The sequence below is a fragment of the Drosophila hydei genome, unplaced genomic scaffold (genome assembly GCF_003285905.1).
Source record: "Drosophila hydei strain 15085-1641.00,03,60 unplaced genomic scaffold, DhydRS2 tig00008130-arrow-arrow-pilon, whole genome shotgun sequence".
NCBI classification, from domain to species: Eukaryota; Metazoa; Arthropoda; class Insecta; order Diptera; family Drosophilidae; genus Drosophila; species Drosophila hydei.
The window spans coordinates 620182-638000 of NW_022045839.1; the positions used below are offsets into that span (position 1 = coordinate 620182).

Here is a 17819-nt window from a genome sequence, read left to right on the forward strand (position 1 = left end):
GATAAGTATTCAAGGGATATTGATATTGTATATATATAATATAAATATTACAATGATTTAACATATAGAGTATTTCTTAAATCTATAACTGTATTTATTGCCGAGAGGTGAATGCATAACTGTTAAGTTTGTTGTAAGCGGGAAAATTGTGGACTCTTTTAATGCAATTTTTCGTTAGATATGAAAAAGATTGAATTAATATTTTTAAATATTTTAAATGATTTTAGTTTTGTTTCCTAACGGCGATGTTAAAAAAAAGTTTTATTATAACATTAATAATTACAAATAATTAAATCATAGCATTGGTTAGAATTTCTATTTGCCTATACAGAAAAATAGTTGCGAATCAAGGCAAAAATAAATTGTGGTTATTTGCAAGGGAATAAAATCACGATATATTTTAAAATTTGTTATATTGCTGTCTTAATTTGTTTTACTATTAGTTATCATAGCTGAAGTATTTGAAAGAGTTTTCTATAGAAGTTTTAGTAAATTTCTCGACTTTGCTTGAAAAACGATATTTAATAAATTTATTTTAAAAAGTATTTTATACAGCAGAAAATGAAGTGCAAAATAGTTACTAATTTCAAAACTTTAGTAGAATTTAAGTTAAATAACGGCTTAACTTCTATTTGGATCATCGAATTAACATGTTCCATGTCCAAGCAATCCAAAAGCGACGTTCAATTTTTTCAAAAGAACTGGTAAAATCGCGTACTTTGAGAAATACGCGAACAACTCCGATTTGAATAAGCAGACAAAAGAATAATATTGGTAAAGTACTGTTCAAGTTGTATTAAAGTCAGAAATTGCCTCGCATACTTTCCAATTAATATGAATGCTATCATATCTTTCTTGTATATCTAAGGTGAGTAAAAAATACTAAAATTCAAGCTTAAATTATAAGTATGTTTACATCATATATCAACGAAATGATGCCTACATGGATATTTGTGTGTGTGAATATTCAGATACACACGTATTCAATCAATGTTTAGGAACAATTTACATTGTACGAAAATGTTATGAAAGTTATTCATTATGGATTAAAATACTAAAATTTGCAGTAGAAATTGTGGAAATCATGTTTATATACAAATGTGTATAGATATATGTGCATTTGTGTCAAAGTGGAAGTGAATCTGCGAAAAATCGATATTTTTAGTATGTACATATATGCAGATACAAAAACCGCTTTACAAAGTCGGTATTAGTGAGTCGCAAATACAATATTCGTGATAAATATTATGTAAAATTTATATTTCTAATGATTCATTAATTTTTTTAAAGTGTGCAATAACTCCATAAATGCATTTATACATATATAAATGTAATAAATATTAACACACAACCTTATCTTAAAGGGGCGTGGCTTTTTGAGATTATGTGTCCCTCAAAGTGTTTGTAAAACTATACTTAAATTCACACTTAACGGTAAGCTAAGGTTTATGTCAAAAAAAATTGTACAAACCAGAATTATCTTTGTATTAGAGGAAAAAAGTTTAAATATGTATGAGCATACATGTAAAGCTTTCTGTTTTTGATTCACAACAAAATTGTTCGGTATGCAAATGCATTAATGTTTATGAATATACAAGCATACCTATATATATATATACATATAGATATGCTCATTAACCAGTGTTTATATATAAATATATATTTACATATACTCATATACATACACATATACACATACTCCCATACAAAACTATAGTTTTATACGCTTTGCTCTTAGTCAGACATTATCCAATGACTTCAACAGATAAGCTTAAAGTTGAACTCAGTTTGGGGCTGTACAACTATATTTTGGAAATAATGGTTTCAATCTGCGCACACTAAATAGAGGCGGCTACTCAAGTGCATTTGTGTATGTATATATTTATGTATGCATGTGTTTGTGCGTTTATATGTATCAACAGATAATTAAAAGAAAGTCTTAATCCAAGTAAAAGTAAAATACAAGACAAGTGAAAGATACTTTAATATCAATCAGCTGATTTTACAGGTTGCTAACACACAAAATTGACTAAAAATCACTAGATTAAAGTATATTAGTTAATATTTCCATGTATATAGTAAAAAGTACCAAATTATTGTGGGAAAGCTTAGTTAATGCAGTTTACATGGATGCATGGATGGATTAGCCTGTATGGAATCTGATTAGAATAAATTGGTCCTAGAAATTCAGGTAAAAATCAATCGAAAATTGGTTACATACAGAAAAATTAGATAAACATATAGATTCGAATAGATTTCATCAGTGAATGTTCATGCCAAGTCTCCAAATCTCGTAGCCAATAAAAAGTAAAACATTGTATATTAATTATTTATAAATTAAAATACATCCCAGTTTCTTTTTATTGGTAACATATATATTTTGTTTATTAACTTTTAAATGTGTTTTCCTTATTTTCAGATTTTACACAAGCTTCAAAATGAATCCCCAGCCAAATTCAAATTTGGAACAGTCGTTGGTAACGGAGGCGGGCCATATACAAGCCCAGTATTCAGCTTTTCAGAACTTTGAGCAATACACCGCTGCCGGATATACAAATGCACCGTTATATATTTCAAAGCCAACTGGCATGGGGACGCTCACGCGCATTAATCCCCATTGCTCTACAATTGGATCTCAGAGTAAAATAGAAACCGCTTCTCAAGAAGTGACCATTCCTGGTATGGAAGCCCATACCTTAGTGCCGACCGTGCGGTATATACAAGCACCACAGTTTGATGAAGGAGCCGATTTTGGCTTGCCTGGCTTACCGCCATGTGGGCTAGAGCCACATTATACAGACGAGCCAGCTATACCATATGGTTATACTGCAGATTCCAATTATGGATTGCCGGGTGTCAGTGCAAATATGAAACAATTTGCTTCACGTCCATTCGATAATAACTTAAATGGATCTGAATCAGCTATTGATTCTCAATGTAGATCTTTTGAAAGTCAAGGCGATTTCAAGTTAGTACCATTCGCCACAAGCTCTCTTAACACTGTGCCGCCTAGAGTTGGCGAGAAAGAGGATTTCATTGGTGGATCGGACAGTGATCTATGTTCAACAATGAGGTGGCGTGACCCGAACCTCTCCGAAGTTATAAGCTTTCTAAGTAATCCTAATAATGCTATAAAAGCGAATGCTGCTGCATATCTGCAGCATTTGTGCTACATGGATGATCCGAACAAACAGCGTACAAGAACATTAGGAGGAATACCACCATTAATTCGATTATTATCGTATGATGCTCCAGAAATTCATAAGTAAGTGCTGAGATTAAGCTATATCTTAATGAAAATTATAAAATAAGAAAAATCATAAAACTTAATAAATTTTTCCTATTTGTTTTTGTATTTTTATAGAAATGCTTGTGGAGCATTGCGCAATCTGTCGTATGGCAGGCAAAATGATGAAAATAAACGTGGAATTAAAAATGCTGGCGGAATCGAAGCCTTGGTGCATCTTCTTTGCCGGTCGCAGGAAACTGAGGTTAAAGAATTGGTAACTGGAGTCTTATGGAATATGTCCTCGTGCGAAGACATTAAACGGTCAATTATTGATGAGGCGCTGGCTGCTATAGTATGTAATGTAATAAAACCCCATTCAGGATGGGATCCTATTTGTTGCGGAGAGACATGTTTCTCCACTGTATTTCGCAATGCTTCGGGAGTTTTAAGAAATGTCAGCTCAGCTGGAGAACATGCGCGAGAATGCCTTCGTAACTGCGAAAACTTGGTCGAGTCTCTGCTTTACGTAGTTCGATCATCGATTGAGAAGAATAACATTGGAAATAAAACAGTTGAGAATTGCGTTTGCATTCTTCGCAATCTGTCGTATCGATGCCAAGAAGTTGAAGATCCCAACTACGATAAGCATCCGTTTATTATACAGGAAAGGACTGTCCCATCCTCTTCGAAAGGTAAGCAAAGTAATATATCGTTTATATATGTCTAATATTTGACCATATATATGTTAAATTGAATTGTTGTATTATAACACATTGTTTTCAGGTGAAAACTTGGGCTGCTTTGGAACAAGTAAAAAAAAGAAGGACTTGGCATTGAATGAGTCGCAACAAGACTATATATTTTCAACGGAATATGCAAAGAATTCAAGAACAAACAATAAAACCAATAAGGGATATGAACAACTATGGCAACCGGAAGTGGTGCAATTCTATCTTTCGCTGCTGCAAAGCTGTTCAAATCCAGAAACACTTGAAGCCGCTGCTGGTGCAATTCAAAATTTGTCGGCTTGCTACTGGCAACCGAGCATTGATATTCGAGCAACTGTGCGCAAAGAGAAAGGTCTTCCGATACTGGTCGAACTTTTGCGTATGGAAGTTGATCGTGTCGTTTGTGCCGTTGCCACAGCACTGCGCAATCTTGCTATTGACCAACGAAACAAAGAATTGATTGGAAAGTACGCTATGCGTGATTTAGTCCAAAAACTACCATCTGGAAACGCTCAACATGATCAAAATACGTCAGACGATACCATCACGGCAGTATTGGCAACTATAAATGAAGTCATCAAAAAGAATCCAGAGTTTGCGCGTTCACTCTTAGACGCAGGTGGTGTAGATAGACTAATGAATATAACAAGACGCAAAGAACAATATACTACATGCGTTATAAAGTTTGCCAGTCAAGTTTTGTACACAATGTGGCAGCATCATGAGCTGCGTGAAGTATATAAAAAGAATGGGTGGAAGGAACAGGACTTTGTTAATAAACACTTTGCAGCACACAGCACCCCGCCAAGCTCACCAAATAATGCTAACAATACTCTAAATAGACCAATGGCATCTCAGGGACGAACGCGTTACGAGGATCGAACAATTCAACGTGCCCCGAATTCATCTTATAGAAATAAAGATGCACCACCTGGAGCTGTCATGTCCAGCAACGATTCCGCATTGTTGTCCGAAATGGTTCGAAAACAATTATAAAGTGTATATTTGTTTTAATTTTTTTTATTTTACTAGTTATATATACACACTATATAACTCTTAAAATAACTAAGAGGTGAAAAAATAATTGTTTTACTGGGGCTTTATACTTTTCTCTAAGGTGGTAAATTGAATGAAAGAAAGATCTGTTTGTTAAAATTTCCATTTTTTTACTTTTTTTATTTTTCGGATACGACTAAACTTAATATACATATCAATGCAAAGTAATATAACTATAAAATATGTGGGAAACATATTTGATAAAATTTAAGGATTAAGCATCCAAACATTTTCTTCATTTTCCAAAATGAACTCAAATTACAAATCTTTAAAATGGGTGCCTAGGAGGGATACTACCAGGAAAGAAGAAAGAGTATACATGGGTTTCGCCACTCAGTAAATTCTCTTAAAATGGTCGAAAGCTTTCATGATTATCTTAAAAAATTAATGTAAATCCCATAACTTGACACAGTTTACGAACTTCTTAACTCTTTTTAATTACATTTCTCTAGATTCCATGAATAAAAATATTGTAAAAAGTTTAGTCCACATATGTATGAAATCTCAGCGATTGGATTGCTCGAGACGGTTTTGCTTTATGATAAGATTATGGCAATGAAGCTATTCCACATTTGATTTGATCACCATTGATTCTTAGGCCTTAAATTATATCAGGAACGTAAATGGGTTGCTCTAAAGTGTGTCTATATTATTTCTTAAGTTTAGAGATAGTATATATATATTTTGTTTTCGAATATATCTTAATGGATCAAAAACTTTCTGGAGCTAAGCGTTAGACCGCCCTTAGATTAAATATAAGACCCCAAAGAACAAATTTTGTGTTTCCTAAGTTATTGTATTTAAATTGTATTGTTTTTCTTATTACTTATACTTACTAAGATTAGTACCGATTAAAATAATTATAAGAGGTGTAATTCATTTCACACCGACTGTATGCATTTGACTACATAATAAAAGAATTAGATTATTCGTGTAGATTTATGTATGTATATATTGTTACACAATTAAAAACAAAAATTACACTGGGTAGGGCTTATAATCAGAGGCCGTAACGGTCGTGAGTATTGCATAAAAATATTAACTTAATTAATTATTTATTGATTTTTACTCTATATATTAAACAACAATAATTATTTTGGACTTTTGTTGTAAAAATTAATTATATTTATTTTCTGATTTCCATTATAAACATTTCCAAAAACAAATTATTAAATACAATTTTATATCAATAATAATTAATGAAAAGTTTTCTTGTTTCTGAACACGTTGTTGGCCTGCAAATTTGCGAAATTATTTCAGATATGTCGCAAAAGTTATTCATTGCTTCACACTCTACTTAACAATTCGCAGACCTGCATAATTCGGAGGGCGATGGCAAAGCAAAGCATACATCGTAACACTAACTATATAAAAGAGTCTTAATGTATGAAGGGTTCAAAGAGTTAAATGATATTGACTTATAGCGATAGCGGGTTTGAGGAAAACCCGGATGTAGAAATATAACAGGAAAAATTTATGTTTCGTGAATTTTACGTAAATATAGAATAATAGCAATGAAGACATCAATATGTTCATTAATGCTAATTCATGAATTATATTAGTAAACGATTTTTTGCTTAATAAATTTTCAATTTCATTAAGAGAAAGAGTCTTATCGATAGATCTCAAATCGATTGATTTAGTTGGAAACGCAGTCAGTAGAAACATGTTATTATCTTAATGTTTGTTGTATTTTTTAAAAGTAATCGAATATATATTTTTAATCGACAAGAGTTTTTCTCCGAGTGTTCAAATCGAATATATAATAATAGCATATTCCATCCCTGGCAGTATAAGTCGGCTTTTACATTGTTTTTCAACTGCCTTGTGGATATGAATTCTCCAAATAAACATTTATAAAATGGAATATGAAACCTCCTTACCTGAGCTTGGTGGTAATTTAGTTTAAAGTTAATAAGTAGTTGAATCGAAACTACTTATGTTACAATAAAGTCATATGTATAATGTACATTTATATCCAGTGTACTTGCAGACATTTATATATGCATGTACATAAGTATGCGACTGCTTACACACTTATGTATTTGTATATATTGAGTAAGATGAACGAAGATATATGCATATATGTGCATATGTATGTGCATAAACAAATACAAATGTCTGCAAATTCTACGTCACATATAAATGTATGTATGTATATACACAAAATCATACCAAATATAATATGCATACATAAGTATATGCATATAACGACTGTTCGTGCTGACATAAATACACATGTACACACATTAATGCAATGAAAACCAACAGTTTTTCCTAGATCTCAATCCTTGTATAAAATATTTGTGATAATTTATAAATAATTCCATCATACTGCGATGTACTCCGTGATTCATGCAAGTTTTATAAATGGCAATATTACTAATTTGTAACGGAGAATTCGATGGGGTCCACGCCGCAGATGTAATATTCAGAGACCCCCTTCGTTGAAATCACGATATTAAAACCTTTCTTTTGCCTTATCAGCTACCCTCTCATTGTGTTCCTGCAAATTATCATACGAGACGTGTTACGAATTCGATCAGATGAAACTTTTTATAGCCGCTCACGCAGTGAATTGAGTATATAGTGGCTGTGGAATGTCTTGCCGTGCCTTCGCCTGTTTACCTGAAGACAGAGCTAGAGATAATATTATATATTCATGTGTGGCCTCGTTTGATATTGAGCTCAGATAATGTCGCATACGCCCACTTGGGCGTGGCGAATCGCAATATCGGTTTAGAGTGACAACTCAAACTTATGTGTATATATTGTTCCCATTATGTACATTCGTGAAATCATCAAGTGAATTTGAATTGATTCGATTTTCGACCTTTTTAAAACAATGATCGATCGTCGAACTTCATCAAAAGTAACTCCTGGGATCCGGTACTATTAGAATGTCAGACAATTTTATAGGATCAAGTATGCTTAACATCCCTAGAGTTCTTTAGGTTACATTTGGATGATAAAGAGGCTAATAAAAATATTTCAATATTTTAAACATTATAATAACTTGTATTCTATTTTTCAGATATTCTCACCTTAAGCTGCAATAAGAGGCTCGCACTGTTGGAGTCATTTTTAAGTGAACCAGATGGCGATAAGAAGTTGAACCATAGCCTAAATTTAGAAGATAATTTTAAGGGGCACCAATTTTCTATGGACGCTTTATTGGATACATTCATACTACTTTATGATGAATGCAGTAACTCGTCCCTTCGAAGAGAAAAAAGTGTATCAGATTTTCTGAAACTTGGTAAGTTTTAACTTAGAAAGTTTGTATATCTTTAATTGTATGGGACTTGGGCAAGAATCGCGGTCGGCGCGCTACGTTTAGTTGTACGTATTTGTAGAGCTACAGCAAGAGATTACAGGGAATTATAGTCGGATATTTGATAAGTCCTAATTATTTCAAATAATGGCTAACTTACATGCTTCAAGACATGAATAGACCAATAATAACTAATAAACCTGTAATATACATAATCGTTAAGCCCAAAATGATATGCCCCATTTTTATTGCCGATTTCAGCTAAGCCGTTTGTTCACATTGTCAGGAAGCTTCGGCTGACGCGTGAAGATTTTGAAATCTTAAAAATAATCGGACGTGGAGCATTTGGTGAAGTTTGTGTTGTTCGTATGTTGTCATCGGAGAACATATTTGCCATGAAAATATTGAACAAATGGGAAATGCTGAAGCGTGCGGAGACGGCATGTTTTCGCGAAGAAAGAGACGTGCTGGTCCTCGGAGATCGTCAGTGGATAACAAATTTGCACTATGCGTTTCAGGATAATATAAATTTGGTATGCTTTAGCTTAAATTAATTTATTAAATTATTAATTAATTTATAATTTTTATTGTAGTACCTGGTAATGGACTATTACTGCGGCGGCGACTTATTAACGTTGTTGAGCAAATTCGAGGATAAACTACCAGAGGATATGGCGAAGTTTTATATTACCGAAATGATCTTGGCAATAAATAGTATTCATCAACTGAAGTATGTTCATAGAGATATAAAACCGGACAATGTTTTGTTGGACAAACGTGGACACGTGCGGCTGGCAGATTTTGGTTCCTGTTTACGTTTGGATAAGGATGGTACCGTTCAGTCAAATGTTGCTGTGGGAACACCCGATTATATATCGCCCGAAATTCTAAGAGCTATGGAGGATGGAAAAGGACGTTATGGAACCGAATGTGATTGGTGGTCACTTGGTGTATGCATGTACGAAATGTTATATGGAGAAACACCATTTTATGCAGAGAGCTTAGTGGAAACCTATGGAAAGATTATGAATCATCAGAATTGCTTTAATTTACCTGCTCAAGATACTACACACTGTAAGTTATCTGAAGCATCTAAGGATCTACTTCGCAAACTAATTTGTATACCTGAAACGCGGCTTGGTCAGAAAGGACTACGTGATTTTATGGAACACACATGGTTTGAAGGCATTGATTGGGAAAATATAAGGACTGGACTGGCGCCTTATATACCGGAAGTTTCGAGCCCAACAGATACATCCAATTTCGATGTTGACGATAATGACGTTAGATTAATTGACTCAATTCCTCCCTCATCTAATCCGGCTTTTTCTGGATTCCATTTGCCATTTATTGGATTTACATTTTCTCAAAATAATTGTACAGCAGACTTGAAAACAGTTGACTTATTTCCTGATAGTAAACCCCAAACATCTGTTTTCGACGAAAGTCTTGGAAATTCTGTTTCGAGTAATAAACAGTCGAAAGATACAGACAAATCGACCGAATCACTCAATAAACAAATCAAAACATTAAACGAACAATTAGTTACATGTAAACATGAAAAAAATGAACTATCCGCAAAGTATAATGAAGTAGTTGAAAGGCTGCAAATCCAAGAAGCTGAGCTGAAAGAAACAATATCTCAGCGAAATGTGGCAATGATGGAATACTCAGAAGTTACTGAAAAACTCACTGAACTTCGAAACCAAAAACAAAAACTCTCGAGGCAGGTTAGAGATAAGGAAGAAGAGCTCGATGCGGCTATCCAAAAAAATGATAGCTTGAGAAACGAGTTGCGTAAATCCGATAAGACTCGTAGAGAGCTCGAACTGCATATTGAAGATGCTGTAAACGAGGCGTCCAAAGAGAAAAAAATAAGAGAGCACGCCGAAGAATGCTGTCGAAAGCTACAAATTGATTATCGCAAATCGATACCAAATGTTGATTCAACAACTCCCACAAGTATACCGTCGGGAATGGCAGCTTACGAACTGGAACGCGTAGAACTTCAATATGCGGAGAAGCTAAGTCATCAGCAGGCACGGAATAATCTCGAACTGGATGCACTAAAGGAACAGCTAAGCGAATTGGAAACGGCCAACGCAATACTTTCCAAAGAGCTGCAGCAAGCACATGAAAAAATCAAATGCACTCCTGACTATATTGCCGATTCAGCAGAAGCGATTTTGGAATTGCAGAAGCGATATGATGTAGAGAAATCAACGTGGTACGAGGAGAAGCAACGTCTGAACACAGAAGTGAGCGTGAAATGTAAAAATCTACGAGACTTGCAGGCCGATGAAATTCAAATATTGAAGGAGTTGCAAGTGAAACGAGATGCAATAAATCATTGGGAACTGCAAATGGCAGAAATTATTCAATGGGTATCGGATGAAAGAGATGCTCGTAGTTATTTACAGGCGCTGGCTACAAAAATGACCGAAGAAATCGAATATCTTAAGCATGTGGGAACCTTGAATAACAATGCAGTTGATCATAAGAACTGGCGAAACAGACGATCCCAAAAGCTGGATAAAATGGAATTGCTTAATCTGCAAAGTGCTCTGCAACGCGAAATTCAGGCAAAGGCATTCATCGCCGACGAGCTAAGTCAAACTAGAGCTGAACTTATTTCTACCCAAAAAGAAGCTGTTGATTATAAAAAACGATGCGAGTCGATTTTATATGACTTGAAGAAGAAAGAAGTCGAGCTGAGAGACTTACAGAAAATTGAACTTGGATATTCGGAATCGTTTTTAAATAAAGCATCGCATCATAACAACGCCTTCTTCAAGGATATGTCTATAAACACAGATGTTATAGACTCTGAAGAGTCGTACGTTAACGATGCCAGGGACAGTATCTCATCAGCATCTAATTTGTTTCAAGCTGCGAATCCTGGCATGCTTTTCAACTATGAGTCGAAGTATTCACATAAGCCAGGCAAGGACAACTTAAGTGTCAAAAATGCTGCTATAAACGACGATATAAGATCAGAGCACAGCCTGAACTATGAGGAATCAAAAAAGAAAACGAGCAGCAACACCTCGATTCATCAGTTTCTTGTTCGAACATTTAGTAGTCCTACCAAATGTAATCACTGCACTTCTTTAATGGTAGGCTTAACCAGGCAAGGTGTTGTTTGTGAAATTTGCGGATTTGCCTGCCATACTGTCTGCTGTCAAAGAGTGCCGACCATGTGTCCAGTGCCCATGGATCAAACCAAGAGACCATTAGGCATCGATCCGACAAGAGGAATTGGAACAGCATATGAAGGCTATGTTAAGGTGCCCAAATCGGGAGTCATTAAAAGGGGCTGGATTCGTCAATTTGTGGTCGTCTGTGACTTTAAATTGTTTTTGTATGATATATCTACGGATCGATGTGCATTACCTAGTGTAAGTGTGTCCCAAGTGTTAGATATGCGGGATCCAGAATTCTCTGTTGGCAGCGTACGAGAAAGTGATGTCATTCATGCTGCTAAAAAGGATGTTCCCTGTATTTTTAAGGTAACTTGTAAATACTTTAATCGTTTCCAATCCTCATTAACCGTCGTACTTAATTTCAGATAAAAACCGCTCTCATTGAAGGAGGAATCTCATTGAGCACTCTAATGTTGGCTGATAATGAATCTGAAAAGTCCAAATGGATAATTGCATTGGGCGAACTTCATCGAATTTTAAAACGAAATAATCTACCAAATACGGCCATTTACAAAGTTAACGAAATATTGGATAATACCTTGTCGATTATACGAAACGCTCTGTGTTCTGTTATAACTTATGCGAATCAAATTTTACTAGGAACTGAAGACGGATTGTTTTACATCAATTTGGATCAATATGGTAAGGAATAAATGCATATCAAAGTAGTCAAATATTTCGTCTACTATAAAAAATCTTTTTAATTTTTCATTCAGAAATTGCGCGAATTGGCGAAACAAAGAAAATTCTGCAATTGTGGTACATTGAGGAGGAGCAGATAATTGTTATTCTTTGCGGAAAGCAGCGACATTTGAGGCTTTTACCTATAAGAGCATTGGAGGCAAGCGACGTCGAATGGATAAAGGTCATGGAGTCTAAGAACTGCATTTCCGCTTGTACCGGAATCATACGACGTTATCCAAGTATTGTGTATTCGTTTATCATTGCGTTAAAGCGACCCAATAACCACACACAAATCATTGTGTATGAAATAAATCGCACGCGTACAAGACACCAAAAGACTTGCGAGTTCACGATCGGATATCTTGCTCAACATCTGCAAATACTGTCAGATATGCGTCTAGTTGTTGCCCATCAAAGTGGATTTACAGCCTATTTCCTGCGGGGAGAGGCGACAGCAATGTGTAAGTTACTTATTCATTTACTATTACATTTTATAAATACGGTTCTGATTACTTAATAATCTTCGAAATTTCTTTCTTAGCCCTTGTTCATCCAGAAAATCAACTATGCGCATTTTTGAATTATTCTGGCGTTGATGCAGTTAGAGTAATTGAAATATTATCCCCGACCGGTGGAACCTTTGGAGAATATCTATTAGTATTTCAAACTCTTGCAATATACGTAGACTTGCAAGGTCGCAAATCACGCGACAGGGAAATTATGTATCCAGCTTTCCCCACTTATATAAGTAAGTCTTTGCAGTCTAGTAATTTAATTGTAAGCACTAAGAATATATTAAATTATTATATTGTTACTTTCAGCCTATTCCGACGGTCATCTTTTGGTATTCTCAGAAACTCATTTGGATATATTTAACACACAAACATCTGAGTGGGTTCAATCTATTGGTATAAAACAATCGCTTCCTCTAAACAATATAGGAAATGTTGTTTTAACATCAATAAATGATACACCTCTGATTGTGTACTTAGCTAATATTCATACAAGTAAGTAGCAAATATAACAAATCACGCAGATGATAAAACTTACAACTACCGCTAATAATATGGTGGTGTCAATGACAATAGATTAGATCTAAAAATTAGTAATGTTTTCAAATCCATTTTTCTTTACAGAGGGGCTTTTGCAGTATCATGATAGTGACCAAAAAGGAGTCAGCAATATTAAACGTAGATTTTCTATAAGAGAAATAAATAAAACCGTTAAAAGGTAATTATAAAGTTCAATTTGTGTATTTAACAAAATTGTAATTCAATTGAATTTTAATTTCAGTGATCGAAGATCAAAGATGATATCTGGCCCAACAAATTTCAATCATATTTCCCATATGGGGCCAGGCGATGGTATTCAAAATCAAAGGTTATTGGACTTACCAACGACCCTAGAGACAGCCGAACACACAAGTAAACAAACCATAAGTTCGTTAAATTCCGTGAACCAAATAAGAAAATGTAACTTTCTGGATCAAGGTATGTGTTAAAAATTAATAAAGATTTATAATTTAAGGGGATTGTGACATAGTAAAATTATATTTGTATTTTTGTATATGAATTAAACGAAATCTGTTTTGTTCTTTCTAGCCGATGGTAACTCTGAAGATTTTGGTAATGACAATATGCCATCTAGGACTCCCAGCCCAATAGGCACGTTAATTTTTGATGACCTAAATAATATTGATTAAATTGTAATCTCCATATTAATTTAACCGAATGCCGAATAAACTCGAACAAATCAAATTCGCTTATAATAACCTAATGCATAGCACTTTATAAAGACCTCGGTCAGTGATTGATTAATTAGCATGAAGAATTGAGTCCATTTTCTTGAATGCAAATCAATTCTGCAAATCAACACGTTTTCTTAAATCAACTTTATTTAAATATAAATTATTATACAAATATGATTATAAGCAACTATGTCTTTGGGTTTAAAACTAAAATTAATGATGACTTATAATATTTCATCCCCGGATCCCTGATCTAAAGGGCATTTGGTATTGCTTCCTTAGACAAATGAGGACGAGCAGCAAGCTCAATGAGAAATGTGCAATAGATCTCGAACCGCTTGATTTAATTTGAATGCTATCAATGAACAAGTTGTAGGTGCAGCTACTGGGTGGCTTTACAAACGTGGTAAAGTTAGGGTAGCGTATTATCTCGGAGGGCTGAAATAAACGCAGAATTTTTAATTATCTTGTGTTTGTAAAACAAAACTGAACTTACAATGGACATTGACTCGTTAGAGACACGGCAAAAAGTCATATGTTTGCCGGTAATCATGGCATATTCCACACGCTTGGTAAACAACGGTTCCGACCAAGGAAGCTGATTCAAATGTGAAAGGAAAGTGCGATCATGAAACTCCACAGGATCCGAAATAATCAGTTTATCTAAAACACGGGATAGATAAGAAAAATTAGTTACAAAATATATAAATATTTATTTTAATTTGCATACTTAATAGAGATCCTTCCACGACTATGTCTTCAGCGGTCATATCTGTGTGATTTGTCTTCGATTTGCTGTATACCGTATTGGGCATGTAATCCAATAAATTTCCATTGTACAGAAATAAGTTTTCGACATCTGTCATATTCAATGAGTAGAATTGATTGACTCCAAACATCTCAAAGAATTCACGCACCGGGGTCATGCTGTAGCAGCCGGCTAGCTCAATTTTCGGGTAGTACGTGATGAAAGATAAACACATTTCCTGTTTCGTTGAATAACCACCGAATGTGGTTCGTTTGCGATGCATTGTCTCATAGGCACAGTCTGTAATAATGTAATCGCCGGGCAAAACGATCGTCTCGTTGGCCAACTGATGAAATTGCTGATATTTATAATCATAGTTTTCATCCTCAATGATGCGTGGCAATTCTTTGCCCCCTCTAATATGCCGCAGGCTCATTTTGCGACCAGCGCGGTGCGTGTGTAGAGTGCCAGATATGATGTTAATGCCATCTTCGGGAAACAACTGAAATGATTGACCTTGAAACAAACATAAAACATTTTAAGAACCTTTTCAACTTACAACATTTGAACACGAAGGTCCACATATGCCAACATTACGGTACAACTTTTGACCAGGAGGAATGATTTGGGTGTCGGAAATAGAAACTCCACTTATTATGATACCTCCGTCGTTAGTGCGTATCTCGGGCGTATAATGAATACGAAATCCCGAATGATCAATGGCTGTAAGTTATAATAGTGTAATATATGCTTAATCGATGTGGTAAGCGCACCACTTACCACGTAAAGCTTTCTGATTATCATAATGTATTTCGAGCATATAATACTTGACGCCCGCTGAGCCACCAATGGGTATACCAACATGTTCTGGTAAAAATTGACCTGACGATCCAATGGACCAAACAGCAACTGGTGTGGAACAGGAGTCCCAATCCCGTGGCGTCAAAGAGTTGCTGTTGCACACAGTTCCCGTGCTTCTGACCCAAACGTCCCAGGAGCCGGAATCTGAACCAGGATAGGACTTCGTGGAACATTCAAATAGAGTCATGTGATGGACAATGGTTTCATCTGTTTTTCTATAGTTTTACAATATATAATTAGTTGATCTATTTCACATTCGAACTCGCTACTTACGAAACATGAGTTAGTAACGGCTCATAGCCGATAATATGATGTTTATGTTTCAGCATTGGGGCGCTGACAATTTTGCACCAATAGAGAGTGTCCATCGTTGGTTCGAGTGTAACATTATTTACAACAATGTCCCATTGGTGTGTCACCTGCTTGGCTGTCATACTTTGTTTTCTGAAGATGGGATTCAGTAAATGCATGGACTTTGAACCACGATTCTGACCATGTCCAGCCAGATTTCCATGTATGGGATCCTCATTGCCAAAAGACCACAAAACCTTAATCGTGTCGTGCTATAAAGAAGTATATTCAAAATGTTTTGGGAATCTATATAAGATCATTTACATACGGTTAATGGCATATCGTAGGGATCACAGGTTTCAAGTAAGCGCTTGAACTCAATAAACGTATGCGTTTCATTTTGATTGCCGTCGATAACATGATAGTTCTGCGTATCATCTTGTATAGGTGCTCCGTGCGGATATTCAATGGATCCGTGACAATCCTATAAAAACAAAGAAATATATGTTAAAATGTATATATATGTTATATGTGCTTTAAAGAGATAAACCAGCTAATACCTATAGGTAATAGGTATGTATATTATTACAGATGTAGCTGTATAGCCTAAAAGGACTTTCAAAATGAGAGAGATCTTTTATCGGTGAACTTAACAGCGTCATCTATTTGCCCACTCAAGATAATTACCGCCGCAAATGTGCCTAATGTAAATAACAGACGTTGACAATGACACGCTGTCAAGAGAGTGCAGAATATACATACATGGAATACGTATATACCTATTTTATTAAAACACAATAGAGCTGTGAAAGCGGATTCGCAGAACCTTGACCCAGCTTTATCTCTATCGGTCTTTAGGTCAATTCTATTTAATTGTTATTGAATATGAATTTGCTCTTTAGCGGCATAATATTTATAGATTATTCATATATTTTATGTATATATTTATTGATGTAGTATGATGAAAAGAATGTTACGTCTGTTAGCTAAGAACGACTAAAAAAGACACCCTGTACATAACATAGTTCCGAGTTTTTGTATCATACTTTCGCTCACGTACACTAACACATTCACTTTCACATATATACACACATACATACAAGGGCTACCCTTTTGCTGATTCTGCCCTTAGCTCTGCAATGCATTCCTGAATAATATTTATGTTCACTTTAATGCATCACAAATCACTCAATTTCAAAATTTTAAATATTTGTATACTTTTAATGCACTCTTAGCGATGATACTCACCAATGCATTTGCTTTTCCTGTTTGATCGTCCACCCATAACAAGACCATATCTGCCGTGGACATGCGAGCGTCTCTCTTCGAGAATCCCAGGCCAACGAAGCCACGAGTATTAACCGTGACTTTAAAGTGAATATCCTTTTCCTTCACTTGCCACTCGAGCCAATATAATCCATTATTGTCCATCATTTCTAGCCTTTGCCAGTTCTGATGCCGCAATGATTTGTGTGTAAGTGCATCGCTATGATGCGCGCAGTTAACATTTTGCCATACATAAACGCCAATAATATACAGTTTTGTGAATAGTTGCAGCAACATTTGGAACTTTTCTTTGTTTGTTTAATTTAATTTTTTATTTGAATCGTATTATTTTTAAATCATCGACACTTAAAAACTACGCGCCTTTTGTTCTGTTCTGTTGCACGCCTTTTCCGTTTTAATTTGGCTTCAATACTACGCTTATGCACACGCTTCAGGGGAAAGATCATTTCACAAGCCGGCAGATGTTCTGAAGGAGCTAAACACACCACCTTTTGCGCATACACAGGTATACACAAACGTTCAAAAATACATACGAAAATGCACACATACACAGATACACACGCATACACACTTACGTATGTGTCGTTTTCAAACATGATCAATGTTAAAATATCGATATTTTAATATTTACAAAAAACTTAAACGATATATCAAGGACTATTAATATCGATATGCAATCAATGAATGATCATAGTCGATACACTATATTTA

At 35.0% G+C, this 17819-nt stretch overlaps 3 protein-coding genes across 5 annotated transcripts; 2 read left to right on the plus strand and 1 right to left on the minus strand.

Annotated features, from left to right (window-relative positions):
• Positions 1 to 708: 708 nt before the first annotated feature.
• LOC111600130 (catenin delta-2) lies at positions 709 to 6093 on the plus strand. Of its 3 annotated transcripts, none has more exons than XM_023316095.2 (4): positions 709 to 868; positions 2420 to 3265; positions 3365 to 3921; positions 4013 to 6093. In XM_023316095.2, the coding sequence occupies exons 2-4, from the start codon at positions 2439 to 2441 to the stop codon at positions 4951 to 4953; spliced, it is 2325 nt and encodes a 774-aa protein (XP_023171863.1). In that variant the 5' UTR covers positions 709 to 868; positions 2420 to 2438; the 3' UTR covers positions 4954 to 6093. The 3 variants fall into 3 exon arrangements, with proteins under 3 accessions (XP_023171863.1, XP_023171864.1, XP_023171865.1); XM_023316096.2 differs by lacking the exon at positions 709 to 868 and adding an exon at positions 1294 to 1434; XM_023316097.2 differs by lacking the exon at positions 709 to 868 and adding an exon at positions 1804 to 1870.
• Positions 6094 to 6796: 703 nt separating this feature from the next.
• On the plus strand, positions 6797 to 13944 carry LOC111600087 (serine/threonine-protein kinase Genghis Khan). Its single transcript, XM_023316027.2, has 11 exons — positions 6797 to 6908; positions 8048 to 8272; positions 8549 to 8820; positions 8881 to 11796; positions 11856 to 12132; positions 12207 to 12635; positions 12716 to 12922; positions 12996 to 13181; positions 13311 to 13404; positions 13468 to 13664; positions 13776 to 13944. The coding sequence occupies exons 1-11, from the start codon at positions 6875 to 6877 to the stop codon at positions 13874 to 13876; spliced, it is 4938 nt and encodes a 1645-aa protein (XP_023171795.2). The 5' UTR covers positions 6797 to 6874; the 3' UTR covers positions 13877 to 13944.
• Positions 13945 to 14120: 176 nt separating this feature from the next.
• On the minus strand, positions 14121 to 17666 carry LOC111600094 (MOXD1 homolog 1). The gene is made up of 8 exons (XM_023316034.2): positions 17070 to 17666; positions 16150 to 16305; positions 15804 to 16093; positions 15450 to 15745; positions 15229 to 15392; positions 14652 to 15171; positions 14418 to 14584; positions 14121 to 14359 (listed from the first exon to the last, which is right to left on the minus strand). Exons 1-8 carry the CDS (start codon positions 17382 to 17384, stop codon positions 14156 to 14158), a joined length of 2112 nt encoding a protein of 703 aa, XP_023171802.2. The 5' UTR covers positions 17385 to 17666; the 3' UTR covers positions 14121 to 14155.
• Between the last annotated feature and the right edge of the window lie 153 nt (positions 17667 to 17819).

Excerpts from the sequence above, each read along its gene's own strand:
- LOC111600094 (XM_023316034.2), bottom strand. The coding sequence starts at position 17,384 with ATGTTGCTGCAACTATTCACAAAACTGTATATTATTGGCGTTTATGTA. Across the intron at positions 14,585-14,651 it reads CGTGGAAGGATCTCTATTAA|ATAAACTGATTATTTCGGAT; the intron begins GTATGCAAATTA and ends CCCGTGTTTTAG. Across the intron at positions 14,360-14,417 it reads CTAACGAGTCAATGTCCATT|CCCTCCGAGATAATACGCTA; the intron begins GTAAGTTCAGTT and ends CGTTTATTTCAG.
- LOC111600087 (XM_023316027.2), top strand. The coding sequence starts at position 6,875 with ATGGAATATGAAACCTCCTTACCTGAGCTTGGTG. Across the intron at positions 8,821-8,880 it reads TTCAGGATAATATAAATTTG|TACCTGGTAATGGACTATTA; the intron begins GTATGCTTTAGC and ends TTTTTATTGTAG. Across the intron at positions 12,636-12,715 it reads GGGAGAGGCGACAGCAATGT|CCCTTGTTCATCCAGAAAAT; the intron begins GTAAGTTACTTA and ends TTTCTTTCTTAG.
- LOC111600130 (XM_023316095.2), top strand. The coding sequence starts at position 2,439 with ATGAATCCCCAGCCAAATTCAAATTTGGAACAGTCGTTGGTAACGGAG. Across the intron at positions 3,266-3,364 it reads GATGCTCCAGAAATTCATAA|AAATGCTTGTGGAGCATTGC; the intron begins GTAAGTGCTGAG and ends GTATTTTTATAG. Across the intron at positions 3,922-4,012 it reads TGTCCCATCCTCTTCGAAAG|GTGAAAACTTGGGCTGCTTT; the intron begins GTAAGCAAAGTA and ends CATTGTTTTCAG.